The 22,149-nt window shown below is 42.2% G+C and overlaps 2 protein-coding genes across 2 annotated transcripts; one reads left to right on the forward strand and one right to left on the reverse strand.

The window, feature by feature from the left end:
• Positions 1-2,845: 2,845 nt before the first annotated feature.
• stx17 (syntaxin 17) lies at positions 2,846-11,751 on the forward strand. The gene is made up of 7 exons (XM_076108923.1): positions 2,846-3,037; positions 3,785-3,993; positions 4,099-4,164; positions 5,994-6,320; positions 6,819-6,869; positions 8,972-9,058; positions 10,675-11,751. Exons 2-7 carry the CDS (start codon positions 3,871-3,873, stop codon positions 10,915-10,917), a joined length of 897 nt encoding a protein of 298 aa, XP_075965038.1. The 5' UTR covers positions 2,846-3,037; positions 3,785-3,870; the 3' UTR covers positions 10,918-11,751.
• Positions 11,752-11,813: 62 nt separating this feature from the next.
• Positions 11,814-22,121, reverse strand: erp44 (endoplasmic reticulum protein 44). Its single transcript, XM_076108922.1, has 11 exons — positions 21,969-22,121; positions 19,307-19,379; positions 18,498-18,537; positions 18,067-18,182; positions 17,020-17,204; positions 16,783-16,898; positions 16,523-16,697; positions 16,048-16,159; positions 15,802-15,943; positions 13,997-14,099; positions 11,814-13,899 (listed from the first exon to the last, which is right to left on the reverse strand). The coding sequence occupies exons 1-11, from the start codon at positions 22,026-22,028 to the stop codon at positions 13,789-13,791; spliced, it is 1,233 nt and encodes a 410-aa protein (XP_075965037.1). The 5' UTR covers positions 22,029-22,121; the 3' UTR covers positions 11,814-13,788.
• Positions 22,122-22,149: the final 28 nt, after the last annotated feature.

Genomic DNA, 22,149 nt, shown 5'->3' on the forward strand with positions numbered 1-22,149 from the left:
TGTGGAGTGCACCCTGATGAACTCGCTCCTTTTAAGAGCCATAATGTGACACCACACAACATAAAATATTAAGTCCTAAATGCTTTTAATTAACAACCAGGAAACACACTTAAACATTGTTTTTCTGCGTGTGTTGGTGTTTCTGTCGCTTCTGGCTGGAATTGTGATATCTCTGTGTTTTTATTCAGCAAGCATAAAGAGACCATTCACTATAGTTTTGCAGTGGTGTGAGTGGTTGTGTGCACTTGTGTGCTGTATGTGTTCAAATGAACATCCTAGTTCTACGACGGCGACATTTCTGAGTGACAAGTAGAGAAACACAACCACGAAGCCGAGAGCTTTGCTTCAAGCTTGAAACACACACTCAAACTTGCATGTGAGCACACAGAACACAAACACACAGTGAGCTGTCAGTCTTGTGGCCAATCGATCAGTGCTGACAGATAGCAGATACCCCCAGAGTCTTAATTAGAGGTCCCATTAGAACATACACACACACACAAATACATTTGCACATGCACACACAAATGCAAAGTTTATCCTAATCCTTTCAGAAATGTAAAATGACCCCTTTAAGACTGATGATATCAAAATGTGCTCATGTGAAGAAAGACCTGCAGGTTTACACAAACATACAGTAGGTTGTGATCTGAATAGGCCTTATTCACAGAAGATATTTTGGCATGTCACAGTATTAAAAGCACAGGTGTAAACAATAAAATCAATGAAGACTGAATTCCATTTGGCTGCTTCCGTTTCAGGTTCCTGGTGTTGTGCATGCTGGCTCACTGTCACGGCTCACTGGAACACCTGAATAGAACAAAGCCACCGTTAATGTTAGTAACACCTGTGCTTTTCCTGCTATGACAAGTCAAGATGTCCGCTGTGAAAAAGGTTTATATCCACTGAGCCATCAGGATGTGCTGATCACAAAAACAGTAAGATGCAGGAGGTAAGAAGTGAACGGAGCTCCCTGCTGGCCTCCTCTCCTGCTGACAAACTTCCTGGATTAGACTGAAAGGAATGGCACCTGAGTCCTCCTGAGCCACACACGCACACACACACACACACACACACACACAGAGGCAGACACATGAACCAAAACATTTTTGATGATTTGCTATTTAGACTTTCACTGTCAGTTTTGTTCTTCCCCCTCAGTCTGCCACTCTGGGAGTCCCCTGGAAGTGGACAGACAGACAGACACAAATACACGCACACACACATGCACAACACGTGTATAACACCAGGGGAAATCCCCTGTAGCAGGGGACTGTGTGTTTTACTGTGGCCTCTTTGCAAGGAGCATCCGCTGAGGGAAGAGTGTGTGGGGTGTTGGCCTAAATGTCAAAGGTAAAAGGTGCCAACGAAGAGGAGTGGAAACATGCAATAGACCCACTCACAAAGGCTGATCTCAGAGCAGCCGGGGGGGGGGAACCCCAATTCTCTCTCTTCGTCTTTCTCCCAAACACAACACAGACAAAAACATCACACTTTATGTGTCTTTCCACAGGATTGATGCTATAAACAGTGAACAGCTAAATGTAAATGACAAACAATAAAAAACGTTTTAAAAATTATGTAAAAGTAAATCAAATCACCCATCTCTGTCCTATAACCTTTATCCATCGATTATAATTCATGTTATTCAGTGATGTTGGGTCTGAGGCTGGGATCTGAATCGGACTTTCTGATATATTGCCACTGCTTGAAATATTACCATGTTCACATAAATTTGATAGTCTGGCTGTCATCAGTATTTGTGTCACATTTTGAAAGGTCACACATTTTAATTTATGTTGCCACACATACTGACCCCACAGTCATTTAAATAATTACCTTTTACCCCACAGAATAGCTGTAGCCAGGATTTTGGAAATGTTTAAGTTGTGAAGTCCGAAGACCCAAAGCAAAACCCCACATAAGAAATGTTTGATTAGCCACAAATTGTATTCTATGTAACTTTAAACTCTCGTCATTATCATCAAAATATTGTAATTATGATGGAGAACACTGTGCCATAAAACACATTTATTCTAATTGATCTATTTAGTTATTTATATTATAATTAGTGTAAAAGAATCACACAAAAAGTGTGACGCTGAATGAGAACGAGTATGAGTAGAATGTTATCACATGTCAATAAACCCCAAAGTACAAAAACATCTAGCTTTACACCATAGCAGGATTATTTTGATTGAATATTTATTGGATTGGAATAAAATTCACTTCTGATTGCTTTGATAGCAGAAGTGGCAACGAGTTTCACTTGTGTACAGGGTCAAAAAGGGGAAAAGCTTTCCGGGGCCCAGCCGCTAATGATGAGCAATGATAACCAGATTTTATTTTGAACTAAAATATTCACCATTACTTATTAAAACAACATAAATAAATACTGCATTTGTTGTTGCTTTAGTAAAAAAAAAATAGCCTGTTGTCTTTTTTTTGTACGCAACTATTGAGAAACAAAATACAAGTGGTTAGCAACATGACTTGAGAAATGTATTGATCTAAAATAGCTAATGTTGGAGTAAACTTCCTTGTAATGCCTGAGCAATGTGTTTGATAGGAGAGAGAGAGAGAGAGAGAGAGAGAGAGAGAGAGAGAGAGAGAGAGAGAGAGAGAGAGAGAGAGAGAGAGAGAGAGAGAGAGAAAACAATGATTCTGAACTCTTTGTTGTTTCTTTTATATGCTGCCCCTTCCTGGTTAAAAAACATGCCATCGATCAAATGTAATCATTAAGAGAAATAAACACGTTTTTATTTCAGAAATGTTACAGTGACGCGTCGTTAGTGGCGCTGCAGTCACGGAGAACAGTCACGAGGAACACAATGTGCTGTGGGCGCTGGGTGAGGTCGGAACCTATTCGTGGACGCACAGGGAAGAGAGTTGTTTACAAACAACAAAAGTGTCAGAAAAACACGAAATCGTTGCCGAAAATTAGCAAATGTAGCACATCGTTCATTTCCTCAACAGTATGGAGGATCACAACAGTCTTTAGCGAATACAAATGACATCCTGAGTGATATTTTCAGTGGTAAGTGTCGCCGTATGTCCTTTTAGTTTCGTTTATCTGGCTGATGGACTGGTGTTTAAAGATTGTCTGGCTAAAACAGTGAGTTAACTCAAATGTAATAAGAGGGATCTAACCGCACTAAGCTAACAGCTACTGCCATGCTACTCGCTACATTTACAGCTGTTGCAGAACTGTATGTGTGAAAGTTTCCATCCAGGTGTTCAAAAGACATCTAAGGAAATGCGACCAGATATCTCGCACTTAAATTAACTTTGACATGAACAACATAAACATAAAGTGTGGTTCACAATAACATTGAGAATAGGTTGCCTGAAAAGCTTAGTAGATGTTGGTATCAGCTTCTAATAGCCATTAAAATAACCCTCAGTGACACAGCAGGTGTACCAGAAGTCATTATTATGAGCATTTAAATGACACAGTGTTGTGTACACTATGGTTGCAACAAAATATGATATCTTATTATCACCATTATCTTCATTATTGGTGAATCTGTCAACCATTTTCAATGAAGTGATTAATTGTTAGTCACAGTTCTCTGGTTTTGTTTCTCCATAGATGTTATACTGTTAGTGCATCATGCAAGTAATACTTTATTACTCTTTTCACTGAAGGATGTTGGCAAGAAAAAAAAAGGATTGGTCTTATGGAGTTGCCAATTTTAGATGTGTGGGCATCCTCGCATGTGTCACATAGTTTATTCGTTTGATTTATGCATTTATTAAAATCATGCTCTGCTGGTATTTACAGTGTCTGTGGGGGCAGTGATATAAAGCTGAGCAGGTGCAGTCTCTAGGTTACAAAGAGGTGTTGGCTGTGGGCAGTCGGCAGGACACATGGCAGAGGACGGCAACAAGCTGACACTGAGGCGCCTGGAGGCACCAATCCACAAGTTCATTAAAGTGGCTCTACCCACGGACCTGGAGAGGCTGCAGAAACACCACAATAACATACTGAAGGTGACGGCTGAAATCTGGCTGGACACATGATCGCACCCTCTCATCCACACTCTTACTTGCGGTCCACAGATGGATAACAGATAGTTTCTCTTTCATTTTTCACAGTACCAACAAAGCCAGCAATGGGACCGGCTTCATCTGGAGCATATTAACGCCAGCAGAACTGTTCAGGTATAAGATAACACTCTGTAAGCTGATGCATCGTTGTGTGTGTGTGTGTTATATTACCCGAGTCAGAGCCTGGCAGTGAATGTGAGCATTGATTGGTTGATGATGTGACTCACTGCCTCTCAAGATTCCTGAACAAGCACGACCCTGCAACTGTATCGTACATTTTTGTCTCAAACTGTCAGGACATTCAGAAGTCTCAGTTCTGGAGAAACTTGACATTCCCTGATTTGTGGCGGTCTAAAGTGAAAACCAGTGGCAAGACACCGAGTGGTGCGTTTATCCAGTTACGTATATGAGTGAAGGAGGGAACTGTCCACTGGTTTACAGCCTTCTGGAACTGATGTATGACCAGAGAGACTGAGCCCTGCCACACCACAATGAGCAAAGGGAATATTGCTTGACAGAAAACGTTCTAAACATTCTGTGTTTACTGAACACAAGGTCCAACGTACTTGCTGTACCTCCCATATATGACCCCTTCTTATTATGTGAACAAAATTCCTCTCTAAAGTCATATGTCATATATCTAAAACCACCTTTATGACAACTGAGCGACTCCATCTGAGGAGGAGGGCAAAGAGATGTGGTTGAAGGCAATAGAATGAATCAGTCAAATCTGTGAATATAGAATTAGCTTGTCCACAAAAAACACACGCAAACATGTGAAATACATAAAAAGACTGGATCAGTTAACAACTAAAGGAACTTTCTGTATAGAAATGCACTCTTGAAAATCAGGGCAAGGAAAGAGCTGTTCCCAAACCTCAAATGGACCGTCTCTTGTGTGTGTGTGTGTGTGTGTGTAAGTACTTGCGGCCTTGTTCACATGGTGGGTGTGAAATGTCTCAGAGGGTGTTGTTGCCTGGAAGCCGCCATGTCTCTGAAGGTGAAATAACTCCAAACAGGCGCAGCCCATCCTCTCACCATTACCCTGCAAAACTCCAGGGAGACACACAGAGTGCTTTACCATGTCTTCATGGTGGTAATCCAGAGTAGGGGTTAGTCCAGTCTGCTTTAGATGTGTGTGTGTGCGTATGTGTGCTTATATTCCATAGATAGATAGAATATCTGCTACTGAGGATGTGTTTGGTTGATCTGTGTGTGTTTGAGCGTCCTACGCTCACGGTTAATTTGCAGGCTGACCGGTGCCTGCCCTGACTGTCTCTGTGTTAATTAGTGTGTTTTTCAGTTTTATGCACACGAGGACAAGTGTATGCATGTATGTTTATTCATGTTGTGTAATTAGCCGAATATGTTATCGGCAGCGTGTTGACCCCCTGAGCCCCGGTCGGGCTGCGGCCTGGAGGGCTGATGGCTGGGATGTAATCCTCCTGTCGCCCTCAGGGCACGGTGGGATGAGGGGCCTTGTGGTCCCCAGCCTCATATCTGAACCGTATTAAGCCCACACCCCACAGCACGCACGGACACGCATTTCCCACCACTAGATCAGTTTATTGGAATGCTGAACCCGTCAGCATGAGCACTTCTTTCCAACTGGGGCAACCGGCAAAATGAACAAGAACTAGTATTTTTGTCTGAAGATTTAAAAGTTATGTGTAGAGTTGTTCATTCATTTTATAGTTAAGGATCCAATTGATTTTATTTCCTCATGTTTAAATAGTTTACTTGTATTTCGATGTGGTGTCATAAACACCACACTTGTTAACTTGTGTCTCTTCTCTCATCTGTATGGTGTTTTTGCAGTGAGGGCTCGATGTTACCACAGGTTTTCTGCATCCCAGTGACATGCAGTTCATTCATTGTTTGTCTGTCTGTCCCTCTCTGACAATGTTCTGACATCACGCCGCTTCTTTTCTGTCTCCCTGCAGCAGTTGAGAGCTAACGTCAGAGAGATGGAGAAGCTGTGCAAACGGGTTCGTGCCGAAGACGCTGCCGCTTTGGAAGCGCTCGTCAGGCCAGTCAGAGATCGGGCATCAGCCGCCGCACGAGACTTCCTGTGTTTGCACTCTAACCCCGTGCCTCAGCCGGCGCCAGCAACACCACCTGCCGCTCAGCCATCCAGCTGTGTGTCCAGCAGTTGCCACGCTGATGACGATATGTGCGAGCAGCCAGTGTCTAGCAGGCAAATTCAGCTACACCTTCCAGAAATCCCTGCTGATCAGAGTGCGGCTGAGTCCTGGGACAACCTGGAAGAGGTATGAGGGCTGGACCCTAACATGCAGTCTGGATATCATATTCGATTTAACACTTAAATTCATAGTAAAGTAATGTTCAAACTAAACTGAACATTTTCAAAGTAAATGATGTTGCTTTACTGTTGTTATAGACCCTTCTTTTTGATACGTGGGTTCAAGGTGTGCAGCGTATTCTTGGTATGCAAAACAAGGTTTTAGTTAAAGTGAGCTTTACTTCCTCCTGTAAAAGTAAAAAATAAAAAAAGGATTGGATTGGACAGGCACTGTTAATTCTATTATATATTGTATTATATTTGTCTTTCTCTGTCTCGTTCATGTGATTCTAAACAAAGGAGTTGAATGTATTATTTCAGCCTAAAATACACATAATACACATTAATATTCACGTTCGTTAGTTAATGTGACTTTCAACCCAAACACTGATAGTTATACTGTTGCTGTAGATCTGCGTGATAAGCGTCACAATGAAATAAATGTGGGGATTTTTTTCTCTCTCAGGATCTGAAGGCACTGAGTGGTTTGGTGACGGAATTTTCTCTCATCGTCCATGTGAGTACGAACGCACAACTCTACTGCGTACTTCCTGGCTGCTACATTCACGTTCCTCTATCTACATGTGTGCAAAGCTACCCCCTGTGAACGAGAACAATGTGACGGAGGCACTTTGGCTCTAGCGTTTCCAGGAAGTGGTGCGTATTTGACCGTGTGCGCTTGTGTTGCCTGGTAAAGCTCCTCTGAGAGGAGGTTACACAGATCGGCTCAGGGCTACCGCTGGGGCCCCAGAGGCCCTTCACCAAGGCAGGAGGAGAGATTGAGGAGTGGGCGAGGGCGAGAGGGAGGATTTGGGGGAGGACGCCGGGTTGTCCACAGGGGGAGAGGTGGGGAACAATGGCTACATCGGAGCAGGTGGAGAACAGACGGCTCAGATTATCACTCTATCCTCAGGGATAGAAAAGGAGAAGCAGGGAGGCCGAGCGAAGGAGAGATTAACAGTGAAAGAGAAAGAGACAGAGAGTGAAGATGTAGTTAGGTTAAAAAAAAAAAAAAAGGCAGGGGGGGAGCGCAGAGAGCATAGACATGTTGTTGTGGTGTCTCAAGGGTGAAAGACACCGTCAGGGGAGTAATATTCCAGCTCTCAGCCACAGTGGAAATACTGAGTGAGTGTGTGGTTGTGTCTGTACATGCGTCATGTTAGTGGCTGTTTCGGTGTCTGTGTCCTCACCGGTATGTTTGTTCTTTGTGTGTCTTCTAGGAACGCACAATTATGAGCTCAGCTTGCGATTGTACTTTATAAAACTGGCAAATACAGTCTTAAAATGACTGAATGACAATTGCTTATTTAGTTTGATAAGAGGCTTGAAAAAAAAGTTAATATTTTCAATTTATTGAAATAAATCACTGTAGCTTTAAAACAGGGGATATTATAATATAAAATAAAACAAAAACCTCTTAAATGATTTAAGTTTTACCAAAACTGGAATAGATCGGTTTTCCGTACACGCACTCATCAATTAATCAAAAGATTATTATCAGCACAAACTTCCACCGTAGATAATTATTCAATTTGGCAGCTTTTAAACTTCTCATATTAGAAGTCCATGAGATCATGAGCTGAGATTAAATAAGAAATGTGACAAATAAAAACAAAGTCCATTTAATGGCGTTTTAAATCAAATTATACAATTTTCCTCAGCAGATGTCCAGTTGTCATGGATTTGTAGGTGTTAAAATATCTCTTCAACTGTTGAATGGACCTTGAAAAGAGACCAACTAATGTTTTAAGAGTCAAGAATACACTTTAATTTTTACTTGTTCCCCTTCATTTCCACCAAAACTCCTGAACATATTCAAAATGTATGACCACATTATTGGAAACGGCTGCGTTTGTCGTCTTCTTTCTTTTTTCTATTATTATTTTTTATTGTCATATAATGTCATTTTAGGCCTTTATCAGATAACAGGAAACGAAGGAGAGAGAGATGCAACAAAGATACCTGACCGACCTTGAAGCGGGGACGTTGGGCTCCCTGCTTCAGTCACTTTGTTCTCTCGAACGGGAGGATTGACGACTATTTCCTGTTTCATATAACAGCAAACTGAATGTCTTCGGGTTTTGGGCTGTTGGCCAAATAAGACAAAACATGTGAAGATGGCACCTTGGACTGCGGGAAATTACAATGGGCATGTTTCACAGTTTTATCGAGAAAATAATTAGCGGAGGAATTAATAATGAAAACAATTGTTAGTTGCAGCTCAATCATCATCTTGGTGAAACTGCTGCTTTTAAGGGAGAAACAGAAGTGCTCTAGTTGTTGTTTGGTCACTGTGTCCATCCAGCCCTCACATGGAGAGAGACAGCTGCCTCTCTGAATATTTCATGAGATCTACACAATACCACACACACACACACACACACACTATGACCCCCCCTCAGTGAAATCTCCTTTGAATATACCTACAACGTCCACACACACTCATTCACGCCCTTCCTGTGTTACCTTGTGCCGGAGACCAGAATTTGGAGAGATAAAAGAAAGCTTAATACACAACAGGTGGTAGCTCTTTCACATGTGTGTGTGTGTATCTGTAGGTGAATGTGCTTACTTGAGTGTGTGTGTGTGTGTGTTAATATGTGTTTGTGTGTGCATCAGTCCCAGCAGGAGAAGATTGACAGCATAGAGGACAACGTCAACACAGCCGCTGCCAACGTGGAGGAGGGGACCAAGAGCCTGGGGAAGGTGTGTGTGTGTGTGTGTGTGTGTGTGTGTGTGTGTGTGTGTGTGTGTGTGTGTGTGTGTGTGTGTGTGTGTGTGTGTGTGTGTGTGTGTGTCCTGATGATCTGATGCGTGTGTGTGTGTGTGTGTGTGTTTGTGTAGTGTTTGGGAGATGGGGGGGATCGATGGCACTTTGCCTCCCAGCCATTCCACAGCATTTGTCCCTATTGATCCATTCGAATACGGAGGAAAGCTGCAATTAAGGAAATAGAGAGAGGAGAGGGATCGAGAGGAGTGGAGGGGAGGAAGCGTGATAGAGAGGTAGGATGAGAGGGGTGACAAGAGAGGGTCTGTGCATTTGTGTGTGTGTAGCATTAAGGAGGGGTTTGAATGAGTGTTTAATAGTTTGTCAGGAGCAGCATTCGGCCTTCCAAAATCAATTCAGGACACGACACACTGAGTGTTACTCCGAAGGACAACTCAGTGCCCTCCTTCACACGTACTACGCACTTGAAATGTTGAACTTTTTGTCTGTAATACTCAGAATGAATCACCTGTTTTTGTTAATCTACAACACACACACACAAGTGCAAACAGATTTCTACCAAGGATTGTGACATTTTCTAATTGTCCAACTGTCCTCAGTGTCCATGAACATCAGCACACATGGAAATTAAACGTGGATTAAACCATCTGCTAAATGAATGTTATTTAATTTCAGTTAGGTTTCATCTTAAATTAAGTGGTGTGAGCATCATTCCATTCACCTACATTGTCTTTGGATGCCAGCAGGAATTTCAGACTGATCAATATAAGCATACAAAACCAACATTGTATAGCCGGATACCAATAAAAGGTATATGAGAAAATCTGATTTTAAATTAAATGTAAGTGCAACGACCCTTTAACAGTTTGAACTTTAGTCCCAACATTTCTGAAATAAATGCTACAAATAATAAAATATTCTTTTGAAATGGTTCTTTTAAATTGAATTCACCCAGTTGGCAGCGCAAGCAAAGGTTGCCCTCTCTGTGAGGTTGCTGGTAGATGTAGTGGGCTGCACATTAGACGGGGGGTGTGTGGAGAGATAAAGCAGATGAGAGGGGTGTCTGATGTTTTAACGTGTTTGAAAGCTTGTAATCTGTCATCAGGTCAAACCGCATTACACACACACACACACACACACACACACACATTTCCTCCTGCCTCTACAACCTGTGCAGAGTCCTTTTAACTCAGATGAAATTAAAATTCCCTCAACTGCCACAAGCAATGCTCGCTTTTGAACTAGATTAATTTAACGGTGAAGTGTTAATCAAGTGTGTGTACCTGCGTGTGTGTGTGTGTGTGTGTGTGTGTGTCATAAATTGTCATCAGCAAAGAGCACCTTCCAGTCTGATGATAACAGCCGTAATAACACACAGGCCACATCTCTCTGATTTCTCCTAAATGGATATAATGGAAACTCTTTGATGCAGCAATGGAAATGTTGATTTACATTTACACACGCAGGCTTGTTGGTCGATGTGTGATCATGAAAGGATAGACACGTATCGCAGACTGTCTAATGACTCAAAAGGCACGTGCATGTGGATGTTAAATTAAACAGGAACATATTTCTTCTTCCTGTCTCTTTCTAGGCGGTTGGCTACAAGTTGATGGTGTTGCCGGTTGCTGGCGCGTTGCTGGGCGGTGTGTTAGGAGGTCCACTCGGCCTGCTGGCCGGGTTCAAAGTCGCAGGGGTGGCTGCGGCTCTGGGAGGCGGGGCCCTGGGGTTTGCAGGCGGCAACCTGGTCCAGAAACACCGCAAAGCCCGAGTGGATCTACAGATGAAACAACTGACGGCACCGCCGCCAGAACCAGAGTCAAACAAGGACAAATGACCCGACAGTTCTGGTTACCTAATCACAAGGCTCCAGGGTTGACTGACCAATCAGAAGCACAAACTAGAACCCGGGCGGTGTCACAATGCCTTAAAGAGACTCAACATAACACGTCATCAGGCTTTGCCGTCCACATGCACTGTTGTACAACAGTTCTGCGTTAACAGCTTGATGTTCGGGTGTGAGTGGTTTGTCTGCGAGGACGTTCATCTCAGTTTATACACACAACTGACTTTTTAATTCTGAAGCAGTTGTTTTCACTACATATTTGAGTGTGTGTCTGTGTCAGCATGACATCACATCTCTTAACTAAAAGAGAAATATTTGTCACCAAATAAATTAATTTAACACCTCAAACATTCTGTCAGATGCCATCTCTAAAGCCTCAGTAATACTTTACGCAGGGATGGTGTGACGTCACTTTGGCAGTGTGAACCGGTGCATGAATCATGCCGTTTATTCGGACATCGTTTACTCCTCGAGCTAGCATCTTTTTTTTTCATATTTGTCACCAGTGATTGTGTCTGTGATCATGCCTCAATATTCCTTTATGCAGAAAATAATATCCCAACGTGAACAGCTGCACTACTGATGATTACAATGTTATATGGAGTTTAAAAAATGTGGTGGTATGTTCAATTAAAGTGGATACGCTTCAATGTTTGCATAAATTATACTGTTTATAGATACTGACCTGCTTTTGCAACGTGCGAGAGCCAAACTGCACATAAAGCACCAAAGTGCCACTGTCCAGGTCACTTCAGGGACTGGAGTGGAACAACCTGCCATGTATTGATTGTACCGATGCAAATAAAACGTTTCTTTTCAATGTCATTCGTTGGATAAATATCAGAGGTCAGAGGGACCTGACATACAAAGCATCAGACAACACAGTATTCTGTAAAATGTTTTTTAATTTACCTTTTCATTATTTTTTTTTTTACTCCTCTTCCCCTCTGAGATGACTGGTTTTAGAAATGGCCTCACGCTCCCCCCCCCCCTGTTGCTCTTCTGTATGTGGGCTGATATGTCACTATGCAGGCATCTGGTGGCCTCTATGGAAGGGCAGGGATGCACAGTACAAACGTAGCAATGGTTCCCCACGCTCTTAATCTGGATTAATTCACACTCAAGAGGATCTCAGGGAGCTGGACTTGTACCAAAACCTCAAAGACATATAAAGAGACAAAACCAGTTTTAAGAGAAGTTGTATAAAGTGGCAGACTAAATTTCCACCGTTCATCGCATGGGTTTCCCCCTCTTGTCTCGGCTTTTTAAAGCACTGGGAAGGACGCAGTCTTTTTCTCCCCCGGCATGACGACACATTTGACAACAGGTAACAGCAAAAAAACAACAGCCATTTCATAAATTCAGAATAATTTGAAATTACATCGTTGCAAAAAAATGTTTTCCTCCATTTGATTCCTGGGAGCACAACTCGGAGGTGTTACGGCAAATACTGCGCCTTTAAAAAGGTATCGAGCCCCCTTTGACGTTGCATGTTTTACAGTAGTGGAGGTAATCAGCATTTCCCAAAAAATAAATCCCGATTGCACAAGTTTTCATGTCCTTCAAGACTTAAAAGAGGCACCTGTGGCAACAGTTACCACCTTAAGTCGACTTCAATAGGACTGTAACAGTTTTACACTAATTATTTCACATTCTTCTTTTAAATGCCGTGTAGATTTGGCTTTATGTTTGGGGTTGTGGATAAATATCTATAGCTGCACTTTGCTGCATAAATATAACCTTCCACCGCCACACGCCGCCCAGGGCCGGCTGCCGAGAAGCCTCCACACAGCATGATGCTGCCACCACCAGGCTTCATGGTAGGGAAGATGTGCTTCTTGGTGTTTTGCAGTTTTAAGCTTTACTAAACACAGAATTTAGTATCATGGCCAGAAGGCTCATTCGTTTTGACATTTCAGTATTTTCTGTTAATTGTTGAGAAATCCTAATTACATCCACTGTGATTCAAAACAGTGACGCATAATAAGGTCCGAGGGGGCAATACATTTTATAAGCACTGTAAGAGACGTGATCTAGAACCATTTAGTACCAGGGAGAGAAGGGGTGCATCTCAATAGGCTGGAGTAGCTCGGTCTCTTTATCTTCTGTGACAAGTCATGGTTTGAAGTTGTGTGACCACTACCAAGCATTTCAAATTGTAGTTTTCTATTCCTTCAGAACGTGTGTGGAGAAGATATGGAGATAAAGCTACTTCAAACAGGTATATTGTTATAACTTACAAATTTACAAATGAACTAAACTAGAGTTGGTCATATTGAGATGCAGTCATGAGGTCAGAGAGACTAAACAACAAGCGTCTCCCGTCAGACAGGCTGAACTGGACTACCCACAGATAAGAACCGTTACGACTGGAGTGAGGGAACTGCTGTTAGTTTTCACTACAAAAAGCCGGAATAAAGAAAGGAATAAAATAAAGAAAACTCTGCATTTAATTTAGACCAAAAATGAGACTCCCATGTAGCACAAACATATTTACAAGCTCCAAAAAAAAATCAAAGTAAAAACACTTCTTTTGATGTCCTATTGCCCCTAACACCCGCCCACACACGATTTCTTCTTTACACCCCCCTCCCCCTTCCTTTTGATCCAAAATAAAAACTGTACGTGAAAGAGTTATGAAAATATAGGTTATTCCAACATGGTTGTGTCGTGGACTGAACTCCTTCTGTTCTTCTTTTTCCTCCTCCTTCTTCCCCTTCATTCTCCTCCTCTTCTCTTTATCTCTCTCTTCAGTAAGGGTGTTGGGTGTTGCTGTTCTGTCCCAACCCTACCCCCCCCCCCCCCCCACCCTGACCCTGGGGCATGGCATTGAGTCACAGGATCACTGGAAGGCTGCTGAGGTCACAGCTCGTCACGGTCCCGACTGAGGATGGTGTAGCGAGTCTCGCTGGGCGCCAGCTTCTGGAATGAGCTCTCTGGAGGGCTGCTGGCCACTTCCCCTCCCGTCTCCTCCTGAGGGTAAAAGTCAGAACAAACAGTGTTCACGTGACGCAGTAAAACAAACTGTCAGTGGCTTCCGTGCTGCTGTGTGCTGACGCTGCTGTCTGACCTGTCCTGGCGTACTGTCCGTGGGATCAGGACCGTGGTGAAACTCTCGGTGTAGCTTTCCAGAGTGAAGGTCCAGCACAAACTGTCTCAGCTTGCCAGGGATACTAGAAAAAAGAAACACATTGGACATGCAACAACATGTTTTTCTGGGAGGCTTGTTCATGCAAGTGGTTGTAAAAACAAGTCAGATTTAAAAAAAAAAAAAAAGATAAAATGTTTTGATAATTTCAATCTGATGGGTGCCATTTAATCATTAGCATATTCGACCCATGAGCAGTTTCATGAAGGAACTATTTTCTTTATACACCCGCCAGCTGTATCACCACGCAGAAGGAAGTGTGCATCTACTCATGGACGAGCGGCTCGTGACAGCGCGAGATGTAAACATGAATGCCGTCCTCTTCGGCTGAGCTGTAATGTAAGCTAGCTCAGTGGTGCTAGGTGAGCTAGCAGTATCGAGTGTAAATGCACGCTTTCTTCGGCGCTGTGATGCGGTCGGCGGGTGTAGTCTGGTAGAAAGAAAACAGTTCCTACATGAAACTGAGCACAGCACGGTCTGTGGATTATCTTGAGTAAACAAATTTAAAAGCCATGATGATGATACGGTGTGACCTGAATATTAAGTTGATTTAAGTTATCTATATTTATGTTAGTAGATTTCTGTAACACAATTCATTCAGATTGAGGCATTAGGATTCTTAGGTGTTTTAGTTGTTTCCCCTTATGAAGAGATTCATCTGTACGTGAAAATTCATAACTCATACGTGGCTCTTAATAGCCTGTTTGACAAAGGCATTCCAACACACAAAGTTCAGAAATATAGTTGATGTGAGAGTAAATGGCTTGTGGCAGCAGCAGAGGACCTCGGCCCCTGCGGACGTGTCGTGAAGCAGCATTAATCCATATCAAGTGTGCTTATTAACGACAGGTCGTGAGCTGTTGTCATATCACAGAGGCGGAGCAGCTCCCCAGTCAACGCTAACCCCGTGTGTCAGAGCAGCATGCAGACACACACACACATATATGTGTGTATATATATATATATATTTATATATATAACATACACTGTGCTAATGTAATTACAAGCTGTGTGCCACATGCGGGGTTGATGTGATGTAATTAGGTTGTGGAGGGCTGGTCAGTCCTCGGGGCTTCAGTCTATCTGATCAAACTCTGATTGGGGACTGGGGGAGGCCGAGTGGTGGGGGGGGGGGGGCAGAATAAATAAGATTAAATTAGATTATACTGGATTAGTTTAGCACTTATTGCACGTGCCAAATCATGTCACATTAGCTCCGGTGTCCTGGCCCATTCATAAAGGACAGATTTTAGGAGGTGTGACATTTCTCTGTTTGAGTGCACAGTGGATTATGGTTTGTGTGTGTGTGTGTGTGTGTGTGAGGGGGGGGGGGGTGTAATGAATGAAATGTAATGGGATTAATTTAGGGAGATTTCGTTATGAACATTTTCATATACGGTGTCAGTATCAGGCAGTAATTGCTCAAAAATGTCCAAAAGATTGCTGAATTTATCAGACTAATTTGACATGTGGGTGATTCATTTGATAATTTCAGCCGCATTTGTGTTTCCACCTATATTTGTCTTTCTTTTTGCATGAAAAAAATCACCAGCCTCTATTTTTCAAAAGCTGTTTAAAGGGAGATGCACACATGGTGGTATTGCAAAAAAAAATGTATTGGTATTGTGTGAAATGACACAATTAAATATAATAGTGTGCATATTTAAGGACTATATTGCTGCACACATACAGTTCATTTTAAAGAGAAAGTGGAAAGTGGTACTCACTTGAGGTCTTTAAAGTCGGGGTAGACATACATGTGTCTGAATGAGTCTATAGCAATGACGGGACAGTCAGCAGGAGTTTTCTGGATGTGCAGCAGAGGATGCCGGAACTTCTCGCAGTCTGCGTGCAGGAAGTTTATAGACCCTGAAGAGGAGACACCAATGTCATGAACACCACTTCTGTAGACAAGGCCGTTCGGCTCATGAGCAATGAGCCGAAAACAACATGCCACGAACACACAGCCTCACCTTTCTCGCTGATGAGCTGGCGAGCCACTTCATGCTGGAACTTCTCTAAACTCTCTGTGTCTTCTCTAACGTGGAATAAGATGAGGAAAGGGATTCCTTCTTCAGTCAGCTCCTAGAAAACACAAATACAAATATACACACACACACACACACACACACACACACACACACACACACACACACACACACACACACACACACACACACACACACACACACACACACACACACACACACACACACACACACACACACACACACACACACAGTGTCAAAGACAGATGGAGTCAGGGCCTTTCCGTGGCTCAGCAGATGGACGACCCACACAGACTCCATAAATACCCTCCAGGCTGTTTTTTGTGTGTAAATAATCCTTATGTACATCTAGATATCCAGATTTACACATTTAACATCAGATGAAAAAGCAAAAGGTCAAGCAGACAATGCTCTATGTAAAAAAAAGCCGGCCACTAACCTCTCCATTTTCAAAGGTGATCTCCCTGACCAGAGGCACACACTTGTCCTGGGCCCAAGCGTAGGTCAGGTCGAAATTGTTGAGTGAGCCGAGGTAGACCATGTCCGGGACGCTCTCCCCCACAGGCTTGTAGATTACGTTGTCTCCACTGAAGCGCTCGGCCTCAGATACGGCTCTATACGAGCACAGCAGATAAGAAGATTTAAAGATAAATAGAAACTGAAGTATTAAATCTAAGCCTAAAATGAAGATGGTCTCACCCAAAGGCAGCCAAGAATGTGCAGTCATCACGAAGGATGTTGGCAACTTTTTCAAAAGTGTGGTAGTTATCTGAGTCCCTTTGTTCAAAGTAAGCGATGATGTTTCTCTTGCTCCTCTGTTGAATAAGATATTATGAAAAAGAAATTATACCATTTCCTTTTCCTGTGAATGTGGCAATTTGCGATGTTTATTAGACACAGTGTGTGCGAGTGTGTGCGTGTTTGTTTGCCACTCACATCCAGAGTATTAACCTCCTCCATTGAGTTCATCTCTTTTACCGGGTCGACCTGCTGCTGGCGGATGAAGTCGGCGATGGCCGCCACCGACCTCTGACCCCTGTACTCCCTCTTCATCATCATCCCATTGCGGAACAACTTCAGCGTTGGATACTTGGAGATGCGGTACCGCTGGGCTATGTCCGCTACACAGCGAGGCAGGGGAGAAGTTAAGCAAAGAAGGACAAATCAATTGATGGAGAGGAGGAAGCTGAGTTAAAAACACAGGGGGATGGGTGGACGAGGAGCCGAGCGGTGACAGAGGCGGCAGTTAAACCTCAGTCTGAAAACACTGCCTTCAGTCAGCTCCGAGCTCTGATCTCCGACATGAAAGCTGCCCCCTGCCAAGAGTAAATACTCTCTATACACACACTGAATCAGAGCGCGTGCGTGTGTGTGTGTATGTGTGTGTGTGGCAGGTGTCAATCTCCCTGCGGGGTGTCTCTAAGCCTCCCGTCTTCACAGGAAGCAGCAGTTTTGTCATTAGTCTTCAAACAGTTTGCAGGTCATCAATAATTCTCTTTAATTTGCTTTATCTGAAAAGGCTGAGGCTGGCGGTTTATGTTTCAGTGCTTTGGTGTCCAGAGCATCTATGTGTACATACGTGCATCAAATATAGTAAGAGTGCGTGTGTGCATGTGTGCCTCTTTTCACCATAAACAACCTACAACCACCCCCTATATATTCACATTAATCATAATCATAGTTTGGGCAACAGATTAATCATCTAAGTAAGAAAACATAAAACCATTTTACAGTTTAAACTTAAAAATCACTTATATTAGTTCACCTGTCTTTGTTTCACATTGTTATCAAGTGAATAAATGGTTTAGCTCTGGTAACTTGTGTTGGGCATTACTCATTATTTTCATGTTACACAAATTTAAAAAATGATCAATAAGTGTTATATGTTTAAATGCATCATAATTGCATCTGTATGTTATTTGGCAATTTTCTTGACAATGTTAAAGAACATTAGAAACTAATAAAAAGGTAAGTAACACTCACAATGTTGGTCACAGTCGACACGGGCAAACACCACCTGCTTGGTTTCAGGGAACTCCTCCCTTGCGATGTTAGAAGATTCCTCAAAAATTGGATGGAGCATCTGACTGAACCTGCACCTGTAAAGCGGGGCAGGGGAAGAGGTGTGAGGCCAAAATAATTTCCATAATTTGAAAGTAAGTTATATTGACTTTTTCAGATCCATTGGACTTAATGTTGACGTATTTGACAATTGATTTTTGCCTTTGACAATCCATCAATTAATTAGACCAAATGAGAATAAAAGAGACACACTATGTAAAAATCAACAAAACATGACAGTAATCTAATTATACCGTGTGGCGTTCATAGGAACAGTCAGCATCATGAGCAAAACTCATTTGAACGTCTATGACATCCAATGAAAATGAGAGAGAGAGAGACGACACACTTACCAGTCTGCGTAAAAATTTACTAATGCCACCCCAGCATTATCTGCAAGGAAACACACAAACAGGAAATAAATACGAGCCTCTATACATTACTAAATACACTCTTACATGTATATTTTGTTTGTAAAACTTTGTGGTGATTAGGCTACTCAATCCTAAACCCCTTAGTTTTCTGTCAATGATGGAAAAAACTAAACAAGAGGTTTAAAAAAAGGTTTAAATGGTTCCAGCCATACTGTTTACCTGCATTTAACCAAAGCATCCAATACCAAAAGATTGTCCTACAAACATTATGTCTTTGGCAGAGGAAATAAAAATGGAAAAATGAATATCTCTTAAAAACAAGGGAGGGGGAAAATAGTTGAAAATTAGTATTAAATTAATAATTTGACATTTTGGGAAATACGCATATTTGTTTCCTTGCCAAGATCTAGATACAAGAGAAAGAAATACAAGATAATAAGCTGATTGGCCCCGTTTCCTGTCTTCATGACAAGCTGAAGCTTAGTTTACACTCGCCATAGTGAAGTTGCACACGCCAGGAAATGACATAATCACGGCAGGCGCGTGGGGCGCGTTGGCTCCGCAAGTGGCCACGGCGCTTGGTTGTGCACCTCAGAATGTTTGTAAGTTGGCACGCCCTATCACGCGTGTCATAATTAGTTAACTGATACAAGCACTATTTATATGTCTAGGGATTATACAAAGAAGGCCAACTCGCTTTTAAATGCTGTCTGAGGAGGCTGTCTGCGGAGGCTCACGTTACTTCGCCAAGCGCAAATACAAACAAGGCTTAAAGTGTGATTCCTTACTTAGGACGTCATCAATGTTGCCTGAATCCAGACTGGTGATTTCTGCTTGTCCGGGAGTAGAGAGGCCCATCACCTGCAGGCACAGGAAGAGATAGGTCAGCGTTTTAAACATAAAAAACACATGCATGCTGGTTGAGACAACCTTACAACCTTTAGTCATTCCCAGAGGGAAAATTCACAACTAAAAAGACTTTTAAATTGAGATTACATTTTTAGAAATGCCTTTTTAACTCTTTAAGATCACTAGCTGTTCATACTGTGCACACATTTAAAAATGCATGCTAAATTTTTTACTAAAATGTATTTTTATATTCAAATACAATCATCTTCTCATAAAACTAAATATGAAGTGTGCTTACGTAAGCTAGTACCAACCAATATAAACCAATAATATGAGATCCATCAATCAGTCTGCAACTTTTAGAGACAAGGGAGGTGTGTGTGGAGCCACAGTCCTCTGTAGCTCCATATCACGCTACATTATGAGCCCTTCACCTTTTTAGCACTTCAATCAAATGCGCAGGATTTGATTAAAAACCCTCTCATAACTGTACACTGCTCAAATATTCTGTTTCACCGAAGAATAACTTACAGTACAGAAGCTAAAGATGCTCTAACTTCCATTTTTTATACTTTATATCGCTAAAATATTTGACAAAACATGGAACAGTGGAGCAGCATCCATTTGTTAGTGTGTTGAGCCCACGTATCTCCTAAGGAGGCCAAACTGCATCCGCTGTCATCTTTAAATGAATCAGCAGAGCTGATTATGAGCTCCACCTAGAATCATTCAACTCGTCACCCTAATGCCTAATTGAGGCTGCATGTACTGTCTTTTAATTCATATTCTTTCAGTCACTCTTTACTCTAATAACATGGCCATCAAACAAGGATACTGACACAACTATATACAAACATTACAACAATATTTTTCTAATCCTGCAGACATCTTTTTTTCTTTCATGTACATCCCTCTCTGGATGAATTACTAAAAACAAGAACAAGGTGAAATTGTTATGCACCAACAGGGGATTTCTGAATTCCAGCTCTGATTGCAAAGCTGTAAACATAATTCTGTATGAAAGAGATCACCACCGAGGCATTTTAAGGGCTCAAATGACATTCACTGGAGGGTGAAAAGGGGGAAACAACACCAACGTTGTTGAGGTGCTGATTTCCAAATGAAAACACAGCGGTGCAAATGAAAAAAGGGATTTGTAGCATGAGTGAACTATTTTAATGAAAGGAACTATCAGCCACTGTAATAAACACTGCACTGTCAGCGTTATGCAGTGTGCCTGTACTATCTCTTTATCTGCTATGTTATCTTCTCTGACTCAACATCCTCATCAAACAGGATATATATGGCGATCGTCATCCTCCTCCAGGCTGTGACAAACACAAACAAGTTTCAAGACAAATTGTCAAACGGTCAAATAACCAGAGCGTGCAGTGCTAAATGCTTTGTTGGATAACCCTTGATATGTAACTGAACTTTTGATCACACAGACCAATAGCGGGAGTGTAACAGTCACTGTCCTTCCCTTTGTTTAGTGTTGTTTAAGTGTTTCCTCATGTAAAATAAGGGCTTATATCGATTAAATGATAAATAATCTAGTGTTTGAAGTGTCAAATTAGTTAAACGTATGTGTGCATGCATGAAAAATGGCCGTAAAGGTGTCAGTAATTACTCAATTATCAATGATTATTATAATTATGTCGATTGACTAATCATTTAATAGACTTGTAATTTCAGCACAATAGAAAATATTTCCTGATTTCCTTCTGGACAGTATAAACGTTTTTAAAATAATTATTGTGTCTTTTTACCATATAGGCTGACACAGCTGCGCACTGATAAGAAACGCCACCGTTGCTGTGGTTAGACACGATGAAGACACTTCTCTTCCAACTCGGAGAGAAGTTTTAAGTTTTCATTTCAGGCCCAAAATTCTCACCACAGCGGAACAGCCACACTAGGTCTAGTTCCGGGTTGTCAGCCAATGAGAATGAGCCACAACAGAGGAATTCTCCAACCGGCGAGCACCATTCAGAGAGACGTACAGTCTGACAGATACACGAAGAGTCCCACAATAAATGTGTGCAGCTGTACAATAACACATATAAAGCTTGATAAACCGCCGTATTCAATAAACAAAACCCCTTAAACGAACCATTCAAGCAGTTTCTCTCTCTGCTGTCAATATGTGGTCACAGCTAATGCTAGCTCGATGCTTTATTTCTCCTCAAGAAAGTTATTAGGAGTCCAACATACGCCAATTTCTTAAATTGAGATTGTACGGTCTGTTAAATATATGGATTACAAAACAGGGATATTGTTACCACAGTTAACGTTACTCAACACTACCGGCTAAGTTGACATTGCAGCTGGATAACTCGATTAGTTAAGGGAGTCGTCTGGCGAAACCCAGTCAAAAGGACAATGAACCTGATGAATAACAGCACTTCCAGCAGTGAGTGAGCTGCATCGCTGGTCACCTTTAGCCACTTTAAAAGTCACGTCACATGCCAGAAGAAGGCTCATCTGTTAGCTAGCCTGCTAACTGTGCAGTACCAGGCTAACCTGGCTAGCTTCACGTTAGCTTGCTCTTGTAGACGTAGTATTCAATGAATAGTCCGAGGCTGAGATACACATGCTTACCAGCAGCACACCCGTGAAGAAGCGGATATCGAGAGAGGGAGATATTGCTAGCAGTTTCATTGTACAGGTTAGTTATTGGAGGTGGTGGTGGTGGTGAATCTTCCCAGTTTGTCTCGACGCCGCTCTAGACTTCAGGCGGAAACCGACGTCGAACAATCTCACGGTGACCACGGAAACGCGA

This window comes from Anarhichas minor, unplaced genomic scaffold, assembly GCF_050575085.1.
Source record: "Anarhichas minor isolate MPS153535 unplaced genomic scaffold, ASM5057508v1 ptg000041l, whole genome shotgun sequence".
Taxonomy (NCBI): domain Eukaryota; kingdom Metazoa; phylum Chordata; class Actinopteri; order Perciformes; family Anarhichadidae; genus Anarhichas; species Anarhichas minor.